Source organism: Cotesia glomerata, linkage group LG2 (assembly GCF_020080835.1).
Source record: "Cotesia glomerata isolate CgM1 linkage group LG2, MPM_Cglom_v2.3, whole genome shotgun sequence".
NCBI classification, from domain to species: Eukaryota; Metazoa; Arthropoda; class Insecta; order Hymenoptera; family Braconidae; genus Cotesia; species Cotesia glomerata.
In genome coordinates, this window is record NC_058159.1 from 19,227,326 (window position 1) to 19,239,131 (window position 11,806).

The 11,806-nt window shown below is 34.6% G+C and overlaps 1 protein-coding gene and 1 long non-coding RNA gene across 2 annotated transcripts; one reads left to right on the forward strand and one right to left on the reverse strand.

The window, feature by feature from the left end:
* Positions 1 to 474: 474 nt before the first annotated feature.
* On the reverse strand, positions 475 to 1,207 carry LOC123259298. Its single transcript, XR_006508209.1, has 3 exons — positions 1,127 to 1,207; positions 858 to 1,020; positions 475 to 772 (listed from the first exon to the last, which is right to left on the reverse strand). It is a non-coding gene; the product is annotated as an uncharacterized LOC123259298 (long non-coding RNA).
* Positions 1,208 to 6,361: 5,154 nt separating this feature from the next.
* On the forward strand, positions 6,362 to 11,806 carry LOC123259052. The gene is made up of 2 exons (XM_044719316.1): positions 6,362 to 7,891; positions 11,738 to 11,806. The coding sequence occupies exons 1-2, from the start codon at positions 6,362 to 6,364 to the stop codon at positions 11,804 to 11,806; spliced, it is 1,599 nt and encodes a 532-aa protein (XP_044575251.1).

Below are 11,806 nucleotides of genomic sequence, written 5' to 3' on the forward strand. Positions count from 1 at the left end.
TCCGTTATTTACCAAGTTGGCTATTTCCACTTGGGTACCGTCAAAATTATTTCTGCTTGACCTAAAAAAAATTTTAGAAACAAAAAAAAATTTTTACGATGCCGTTTAATCCTGCCTAAATAACGATACTTTTTCCATTTAATTAACATGGGATTATTGCACTTTTCAGCAAATAATTTTTATTTCGCTCATTATACTCCCTAACTTACCAACAATACTCGATTCTGTTTCTATTATGATCCCTTTAGATGGAGAAATTTTTAAATTGGCGCCAAAAATTTATATCATAACCTTTGAAAAGGCCAAAATTTATTTTTATAGACTTTTCTGGTTATTTTACTTAAACTACTTACTAATTAATTTTTATTTTGAATTTTGTGTAAGATCTTTTATTTGAAACTGTCAATAATCATACAGGTTATAAATATAAATTTTAACATTCAAATCATTATTGATTTTATTTTAATACATATGTTAATTATTGAACTTTTATTTTTGTTGTCAGGCATTCCTTAGTAGCATTTGAAAATTCATTCTTATACTTTTTTATCACCTGGAGAAGATATTGTTTTTGATTCTCATCTTTAGCTACCATATTTATACATTCTTGAGCCAATTGTACAGCTCTCTCTCTCTCCGCTACATCATTAACAACTTTAATCTTGATAGCAATCTCTTATCCTTTTATATAATCATCATCAAGAAAAAGTTAATGCTTCCCCACTAGACATTGATCCACCCGCGCTTGTCAAACGCAATGGCAAATAGTTTTCTGAAAGAAAATCAATTATGTTTTATTGTTAAATAAATGCACTTAATAGATAATTCAACGTAATGATTGAGTTCAAGTCTAATACCTGAATTTTCTCTTGATAATTCAGAATCGTTCAACTGGTGTTCTATATAACAAGATGCTGCTTTAATGTTTTTAGAGGTTAACACTTCGATGGACCGATTATCATTTACAACAAGTGGATTATCAGAAGTTGATACTTCAGTAGGGCGATCATGATCTTGTTTCTTTGAAATACAATATATATTGAATTTTTAAGTCACATGAAAAAATATTTTCAAGTATTTTATGAACGTTTCATTTATTAATTGACTAATATTTTATTGATATTACCAGATAAATCAATTACATTTCCTCGTTGATTGTCCGAAAAATTCAGATGGAATTATCTTTCTGATCGTTGATCGATTAAAAGTTTTTATATCATTGCTGACCATTTCAAAAACTCTGCCGTGAGCTATGTCAAATAAACTTTATAATTTAATTGAAAACTCTTGCTCTTTTGTTGGTTTGAGGACACACCTGCATTTTTATGCAGATTTCTGTATTCATCGTGCAATTTTTACAATTTTTAAATACATCGTTTGTCATCTAAAATAAAAATACGAGCAAATATCCAAAACTTTTAACTTTTTCAATAGTTATTTTACATCCATCGCACACTGTTATTTTCACGTTTTTAGTATAATAAAATAGTAACCTTAAAGCTTGTTCATCAGTAGCTAATTTATTACTATTTATATCATCCGTAAGGTTTTCCAATAAAAACATCGGTTTTCGTAAATTTTTTTCTAAACTCATGATGAAAGTTCTTGATTTTCAATAGATTGGAGCTCTCGCGGTTAGAAAGATATTTTTTAGTTGGATACCGATCAATTTTTCCACTTTCAATTCATTGCACTAATCACTTCAACCTTACAATTAAAAATTTAATATTATAACATAAATTAAGGATTGTTCCGTTTACTATCCAAAAATAAAATATTGTCGTTAAAAGAACCACAACAACGAGAATAGACAGTGAGTTAAAAATTAATTTATCGTTTTTATTTACTTTAACGACCGTATACGACAATATATCTAGTTGTTTTATTAAATTTGTGTTGGTAATAACCGTATTACCGTACTTAATTCCTTCACAGAATCACGGTGTAATCCGTACTTAATTCCTTCATAGAATCACTGTGTGACTTCAGATAATTTATTAATTAAAATTATTTTTTTGGAAGAAAAAAATAAGAAACTTTAAATGAAATACAAAATAAAAATTAATTAGTAAGTAGTTTAAGCAAAATAACGAGAAAAATCGATAAAAATAAATTTTGACCTTACAAAAGGTTTTGTGATGAATTTTTTGGGCCGATATGGAAATTTCTCCATCTAAAGAGATCATAACAGAAGCAGAATCGAGCATTGTTGGTAAGTTAAAAAGTATAATGAGTGAAATAAAAATTAGTTGCTAAAAAGTGCAAAAATCCCATGTTAATTAAATGGGAAAAGTATCGTTATTTAGGCAAAGTTAAGCGGCATCGTAAAAATTTTTTTTTGTTTCTAGAATTGATTTTAGGTCAAACAGAAATAATTTTGACGATACCTAAGTGGAAATAGCCAACTTGGTAAATAACGGACACCCTAATATATATTATAACGGGTATTTTCGTCTCCGTGCGTTAGCGAGGACGAAGTCCGAAATAAATAATCTGGCCTACCTGCTTTATCTGTTGTTGAGCGCCAGGAGCTTTGCTCCGATCACGTCGATTTCCGGCTACTCCGGTCCGGGACTCTCTTCGTCGGGTGGCGGGCCTTAAGGGTACGACTTAATTATAGAGGAACGAGGAAAGTATGCGGGATTGCTCGCAATTAATTCGCAATTAATTAAAAAAATTAATAGAGAAAATTAAATTATAAATTTATTAACAATAAATGAAAACGATTGGTTAGTATTAACAAATCAAGAAAATAAACGCAAGGAAAATTAATCAATAATAATCGTCAACGCTGTCGTCGATTCGCAGTTCGCAACCCGAACAAGGAAAAGTTCAAAGTCGCCGAGATAATAACAATGAGCTAATCATAATAATCCACTTAATAATAACTCGCTAAATACCAAAAAAAAAAAAATAATAAACTTTCGCTCAGCTAAATTAATAACCATCGAATCAGAAAAAATCAATCTGTGCTCAAATTAACTAACGGCAATTAATTAACTAAATAAAACAATAATCTTCGCTAAACTCAAGTAAATACCATTAAGCAAGATAATACAACATAAATCGTTGCATCAATTCAGTTAATTTCAGTAAATTAACAAAAAAAATTTAATCTTCGCTAAATTCAGTTAATAACAATTTATTAACTCAAAGAAATAAATCGAATCGCCGGCTTTAATTAATGATGATTAATTAAAAATAATAACAACACAAAAAAAAATAAATCTCCGCTTGCTTTAATTAATAACGATTAATTAAATAAGTAAAACTCAATAATCGATGCGCCAAAATTCAATTAAGAATAGCCAAATTAAATTTCAAGATTTAAATAATCTATTCGCCAAATTTAATTAAACCTTAAATAATAAAATTCAATCGTCGAATTTACTCAATAATTAAATTAAATACTTAAGTAAAAAAAATTAAATAATCACTCAGTTCTCTGTCACTGAGTCTCACACAGTTCAAATTCTATTCTAAGTCCCAAATGCTCCGCTGAGAGTGGGCAACTTACGTCCGATTGCCTGCCTCGGACGCGGCAGCCGTTTCTCGGGTTCCCTCTCCGTAGGCGAACCTCTTACTCAACGTCGGTAAATCGCACGAACCCGAAGCTCGATCAATGGGTAATCGAACTCATCGATTACCCCGGGAGTACAAAATCAACCAGCATAATACTTATAACGAACAATAAAAATTATACATCCGTAAACACACACAAAAAAAATATGGCGGTACCTAAATACCTCGTGGGATTATCTCTGCTGACTGACTCAACTTAGCCTTGACGTTTTTACACTATGACTCGACTTGTGTCGAGTACAATTAATACTACATAAATTAATTATTTAATGAACCCAATCCAACTGTTTAATTAACTGTTTAGTTAACTGTTTAATTAACAAATTCGAATCCCACGAGCTACTTCAATTGAGACAAAGCCACTCACCCTGGTCACAGCGTCGATCTGAAGTTATTCCTGGGTTGTTCTGCCACCAAGTCGCTCTCGGCTTCCACGTCGGACTCTTGAATAATGGATTCCTCGGCGAGGATACTTGCTGATTCTTTGGAACCCGGACACGTCGACTATCAATCACACCAAAACACGCGTCGTACTTTATGACGCTTTCGTCGAGAAACTAATTAGCAACAGCTAATTATCGTCGCACTGCCTTTATTTTTCGGCAACCCAAAATCAGCACACTACGTCGTGGCTAATTAAATATACGTAGATTTCAAACGCAAGAATTACTCAAGGAGTTTTCCCCAAAAATAACAAAAAAAAACTAAGTCGTAAAAACGTATCTGCACACGGCAAGTCGAAAACGTGGAAGAAGGAAAAAAAATCAGCACATATCGCATTCTTTTCTCTCTCCCCTCTCTGCTCTCCCCTCTCTGCTGTGTGTTTTGTATTGTACAGTGAACAATGCCAACAAAACGCAAAGGGGCCAATTTGAGCCGTGATACAAATAAATCTAGAAGCATTCGAAATACAAGAGCCCAAAGAACCGTAGAACAAGTTCAGGAAGAAAATACTGGAGCGCGTGTGAAAATGGCGCAATTGCGTCAAGAACAATCAGACGATACACGAGCTGAACGCAATGAAGTCATGAGATTAGAACAACGACAATCACACCGTTTTACTGTCAATAGACGCAGAGCGAATGACCAACAACGCCAACAGGCACATCGAACATTTGTAGCTACATCATTTCTGCGTCTAGCATTCCAGTATGAGCCCGTTATTGAATATTATGCTCATTCAAAAGTAGTAATTAGTGCTATGGACAAAGAATGCCCGTATTGTCATGCTTTGAAATTCAAAAATGAATCAGCCGGGATGTGTTGCACGTCAGGGAAGGTACAACTACCTGTAATTGAAACACCACCGGAACCATTGAACGGTTTGCTTATCGGCACAGATCCAGATTCTAACGTGTTCCTGAAGTCCATTCGAACATTCAACTCATGCTTTCAAATGACATCGTTCGGAGCAACAGAAATAGTTCAAAATACTAATGCAAATGGTCAACAATACAATTCTACATTTAAAATCAGAGGCCAAGTTTATCATAAAATAGGCTCATTGCTGCCAATGCCAAACGAACCACATAAATTTTTACAAATCTACTTTATGGGCGGCGAGGACTCCGGAAGCGCACTAGCCAATCGGGTGAATGCACGTTGTGGCTACAATAACCTTGATTCATTCTTTGCTAGATGCATCGTCAGCGAGCTGGATGCTCTATTGAATGAGCATAATGAATTGTTGAAAATATTCGAATCCCACATGCACAAATTAGAAAGCGATAATCACGCTATTGTTATTAATCCTGATAAAACACCAGCTGGAGAACACGTTCGTAGATTCAATGCACCTGTTGCTGACGATGTTGCTGGAATCATGGTCGGCGATCGTACAGGTGCACGAGAAATTGTGATTCGTAGGAGAAATAATAATCTTCAGCTCATTGCTGATACACACCGTTCATATGACGCTCTCCAATATCCGCTAATCTTCTGGAAGGGACAAGACGGATATAGCATAAATATTAAACAACGAGATCCCGTATCAGGTACTTCATTTATTATGAATTTGATTAATACACTTTTAACAAAACAATTAAATTATTAAACGCAATTAACTTAAATTAATATTTATGAATATATTATAACAGGAGCCGAAACAAACAAGAACGTTAGCTCGAAAGATTATTATGCGTATAGATTGATGATTAGACGCGGGCTGGATCACGTCATTCTAAGATTTCGAGAGCTTTGTCAACAATTCATGGTCGACATGTACGCGAAGATAGAAGGCGAACGACTACGATACTTACGATATAATCAACTCAAGCTACGTGTGGAAGAGTACATTCACTTGCGAGACGCTATTGTCAATAACGCCGCCGCTGCCGAAATTGGTAACTCTGTCATTCTACCATCATAGTACGTAGGCAGTCCACGTCATATGCAAGAGTATATACAGCATGCTCTGACTTTCGTGCGCGAATATGGGCGACCGTGTTTATTTATCACGTTCACATGTAATCCAAAATGGCCAGAGATTACATCTTTGCTGTTGCCTGGCCAAAATGCAATACATCGTCATGACATTACAGCACGTGTGTTTAGACAAAAGCTGAAGTCATTAATAAATTTTATTACTAAATCACATGTATTCGGTCCCACACGCTGCTGGCTGTATTTGGTTGAGTAGCAAAAGCGAGGATTACCTCATGCCCACATTTTGGTTTGGTTAATCGACAAAATCCATCCTGAAGAAATAGATAATATAATTTCTGCAGAAATTCCCGATCCGTCTACTGATCAATTGCTGTTTGATATTGTTACAGCAAACATGATTCATGGCCCATGCGGTACTTTTAATCGTTCATCGCCTTGCATGTCAGATGGAAAATGTACAAAAAATTCCCCTAAAAATTTCACTAACGATACAATCATAAATGTCGACGGATATCCAATATATCGTCGAAGGAATCCAGATAATGGCGGACAATCATTTATTAAAAACATCAGCAACACAGACATTGATATTGACAATCGTTGGGTCGTGCCATATTCGCCCCTGTTGAGAAAAACATACAATGCTCATATTAATGTTGAGTTCTGCAGTTCTGTGAAGAGCATCAAATACATTTGCAAGTATGTCCATAAAGGCAGTGACATGGCAGTGTTTAGAGTGGAAAATACCAATGTGAATGCTCCTCCAGTAAATAAAAACGATAAAATAACGCTCTACCAAATAGGTCGGTACATCAGCTCCAATGAAGCTGTTTGGCGTATCTTTGGTTTTCCAATTCATGAACGGGATCCAGCAGTTGTTCAGTTAGCAGTTCATCTTGAAAATGGTCAGCGTGTATATTTCACGAACGAGACAGCGATTGATCGTGCTATAAATCCACCAAAAACTACACTCACTAAACTTTTTGAATTGTGTAATCGTGCGGATGATTTTGGTGCCTTTGCATGTACTTTACTCTATTCACAAGTACCACGCTATTTCACATGGGCTCAAACAAAACAATGGATACCCCGCAAGCAATGCTCACCAGTTGATACATGCCCCAATTTATTCAAATCAAACGCCTTGGGGCAAGTATTTACAGTGAATCCAAGACAGACTGAGTGCTTTTATCTTCGACTATTGTTGGTTAATGTTACTGGCCCATTGTCATTTCAAGATATACGTAAAGTGAATGGGCAACAGTATACAACGTATAAAGATGCATGCCTTGCACTCGGCTTGCTAGAAGATGACAATCAGTGGGAATGTATGCTTGCTGAAGCAGCATTGAACTGTACAGCAATACAAATTCGTCTACTATTCGCTATAGTGTTGACTACATGTTTTCCAGCCCGAGCAGAGATATTGTGGGATAATCACAAAGATTCAATGACTGATGATATATTGCATCAACATCGTACACGGTGTAACGATCTAGCGATAACATTCAGCGACGATATGTACAATGAAGCATTGATTGCTATTGAGGATCTTTGCATTATCATTGCCAACTTACCACTCAGTCATTTCGGTATGAATTCGCCAAATCGAGGTGCATCTGATTTAATGAATACTGAAATGAATCGTGAACTGCAGTACAGTACTGTAGAAATGGCAGCGATTGTTGCCCGCAATGTCCCACTAATGAATGAGGAACAAAGAACCATTTACGACCGCATTATGCTCGCATTTTCAGCAGGACAAGGTGGGTTCTTCTTTTTAGATGCACCAGGTGGAACTGGCAAGACATTCCTTATTTCGCTAATTCTCGCCAAAATACGATCCAATAATGGCATCGCAATGGCCGTTGCATCATCGGGCATTGCGGCAACTTTATTGGATGGAGGCAGAACAGCTCATTCAGTATTTAAGCTACCACTAAATATTCAAAATAACCCTGACGCAGTGTGCAACATAAAAAAACAATCGTCCATAGCCACAGTGCTGAAACAGTGTAAAATTATCATCTGGGATGAATGTACCATGGCACACAAACATTCGCTTGAGGCGTTGAACAGGACATTGAAAGATATTAAAAACAACGACAAACTATTTGGTGGCACTCTGTTAGTCCTTTCAGATGACTTCAGACAAACACTTCCCGTCATTCCACGTTCAACATACGCTGATGAAATCAACGCCTGCTTAAAATCATCGACATTGTGGCGTAATGTTGAAATAGTACAGCTGAAAGTAAGTAACATTCTCAAAACAACTCTAAGATATCGGCGATGGAAAAGTCACTATAGCTGAAACTGGATACATAAAATTAGCAAATGATTTCTGCACAATCATTGATTCGCAAGATGCTCTCATTGAACAAATATTTCCCGATGTACACATGAATTACATAAATCTCGAGAAGCTTGCAGAAAGAGCAATGTTAGCTGCAAAAAATGTGGACGTTGACATTTTAAATCTGAAGATACAACAGTTATTGCCAGGGGACTTGGTATCATATAAATCTATTGATACAGTTTGCGATGACACTGAAGCTGTAAATTTTCCAACAGAGTTTTTGAACTCACTAGATTTCCCAGGCATGCCACCACATAACTCACAATTGAAGGTTGGATCTCCAATTATTTTGCTTCGTAATTTGAATCCGCCCCGGCTATGCAACGGTACGCGATTAGTCATTAAAAAATTAATGAAAAACGTTATCGAAGGCACCATTTTAAATGGCAAGTTTCGAGGTGAAAATATATTGATACCACGAATACCTATTATACCCACAGATTTGCCAATTCAATTTAAGCGTATTCAATTTCCGATTAGATTGGCATTTGCAATGACTATTAATAAATCCCAAGGCCAAACAATGTCTGTTTATGGCTTAGATTTGAGCACACCATGTTTTTCACACGGACAATTATACGTTGCATGCTCTCGAGTGGGTAAACCATCAAGTTTGTTTGTATTAGCTAAAGACGGGCTACCAAAAAATATTGTTCACGCTGCAGCATTAAGAGATTAATATTATGTAATTAATTAATTATATAAATAATTATTACTTTTAATAAATTAAAACAATTAATGTTTGGTGTTTTATTATTTTTAAACAACATTCCCTCATCGTTCACAGTGCTCCAGGCCTTTTTCACTCATATTCCACATCCTTATACACTTCCAATAAGTAAGTAATTTTTTTTCTACACTAGAAATTCTCTAGAAATTATTCACATGGCAAAACAACGTTTGCCGGGTCAGCTAGTATATAATATATATATATATTAGGGTGATTCATTTCCGCCAAAAATTTTTTTTTCTGTGCTCAGGCAAAATATGAATTTACGTATAAAAAAAAAATTCTCATCAAGTTTGAGCTCTTAATATCAATTTTAAGTACTTACAATTTAAATTTAAAGTTTTCCCATATAAACTGCATACAAAAAAAAATTTTTTTTTTTTTCAAATTCCTAATGCTTAGCCACCTTTTACAATATTGTGAATCAGTTTGATAGGCCTTGTGGGGAATTTCACGTTCTTCGAAATTGCTTTGGTGTTTTTTTGTGTAACTCGCACTAGTTCGCCTGTAGGAGTCATCAAAGTTCAGTTTTTTGAATGAATAGTTTTTTTTTTAATTTTTTTGAGCAAACCGCACAAAGTAGGGAGAAAAAAAAGACTGACCCGTAAAAAAAAGTTCTCTGACCAATATTTAATGAATTTACAGCCATTTTTATACCTCAAAACGTAAGAAATTGATAAATATTTGCCAGTCATGCTGTTTGAATTCAACTTTCTTCTTAATTGGGTCATTCCATGTCAAATCGATCAATAGTTGGAATCGACCCCTTCGATATATATATTGGGTGGGTATTAACAATGAAAATTTTTAATTTTTAAGCTATAACTCTTACAGACTCCAAATTTGGTAGGAATATTCTTTAAGTGATGTAAAAATAATTTATGAACAAATTTTACGATAGCTCACCCCACAGGGAGTTGCGGGGGTGGGTGTTAACAATGAAAATTTTAAATTTCTGAGGTGTAGCTCTTATATACTCTAAATTTGGTAAGAATCTGCTATATGTGAGGTAGAAATGATCTAAGAGCGGATTTTATGACAATTTACTTCCAATATGGATTTCGGGGGTGGGTGTTAACAATGAAAATTTTTAATTTCCAAGCTATAGGTCCTATATGCTCCAAATTTGGTAGCTATTTTCTATATATGATGTAGAAATAATTTATAAACGAATTTTACGATATCCCACCCCGAAAAAGATTGAGGGGGGGTTAACAATGAAAAATTCCCGATTTTAAACTATAGCTCTATAGGCTCCGAATTGGGTAGGAATTTTTTGTGAGAGATGTAAAAATAATATACGAGCGAATTTTACGATAGCTTACCTTACAGGAGTTTGCGGAGGTGGGTGTTAACTATTAAAATTTTTATTTTCCAAGCTATAGCTCCTATTGTCGCCAAATTTGGTAGGAGTTTTCTTTTTTATATTTGTGATACAAAAATTATCTAATAGCGGATTTAACGACGAACCACCCCTAATAAGGATCACGGGGGTGAGTTAATAATAAAAAATCTTAATTTCTAAAATATAGCTTCTAAAAGCTGTAAATTTGGTAGGAATCTTTTATTTTTCACGAGGATATATCTCAAAACGGATTTCAAAAAATTCTACTCCCTGGTTAAAAATACTGATTGAAAAGAATTGAAAAGCGGTCACTCCATGCAAACTCTATATCTATATATACAAACAAAAGAATTGAAATTATTGAAAAGAATTCAAATTTCATCATTTTCAATTCTTTTCAATCAATATTTTTAAACAGGGCTTCCGATAGGGATTGCAGGGGTAGGTGTGTTAAAATCTAAAATGTTAATTTCCAAACTGTAACTTCTGCAGTCTCCAAATTTAGTAGGAATCTTCGTGGATAATGTCAAGTTCAGCTGAGAATAGATTTTCTCGAATTCTAACCCCAAAAAGGATTGCGGGGGCATTAACAATGAAAATCTCTCATTTTCAAACAATCGTTTCTATGGACTGGAAGTTTTGTTGGAACCTTTTATTTATAATGTAGAAATCATCTCGAATAGGATCTTACGAAATTCCTCCCTAACATCGGAGTGCGGGAGTGATAATTGTCAAAAAATTCATATTCTTCAAATACAGTTCCTACAGATATAAAATTTGATAGAATCTTAAGAGGAACAGGAAATTACAGGGATGGCCTTCAAGGTTAACCAATTTAAATATTTTTTTCTTCATGTCAATAATTATTCATTTTTAAAAGATAGCCACGGGAATGTTATAGTGATTGCACATTGAAAGTTACAATAAATATTAGCTAGAATAATCACATGAATAAAAGGTACAGGCCAATCCGATAAAATTTGGAATCTGTGTAAGTCAAAACAATACTCCAAATAAATTTCAAGTCTAGATCTAAAAATACAATTCTATTCAATTCTAAATACAATTCTAAGTGCCCAGCGGAGCGGGTGGGTAACAGCTAGTACAGATACATAGTATTGAAAATTTGAGCATTAAAAAATTAAATGCACGATGTGGAAATATTAAATAATAAATTAATTTTAATTTTTTTTTTTCAATTTCTGAACATAACCTTAGTTATCCTTAACCCTAGACTGGTCAACAAACGTGACCTAACGACTTTGATCAAATGATGAGGGATTTGCCACAATACTTTTAGAGTGTACAGTGTAGCCAATTTATACACGTTTGATAGGCAGAGACTAGAGGTGTTTTAGGCAAAGCCGCGGATAAAAAACTACTTACGACTCTGAGCAAGCGATGA

Bases quoted from the DNA above. Each gene is read 5' to 3' on its own strand.
- LOC123259052 (XM_044719316.1), top strand. From the start codon at position 6,362: ATGATTCATGGCCCATGCGGTACTTTTAATCGTTCATCGCCTTGCATG. The intron at 7,892-11,737 runs GTATTTAAGCTA...CACGTTTGATAG, and splicing joins GAGGCAGAACAGCTCATTCA to GCAGAGACTAGAGGTGTTTT.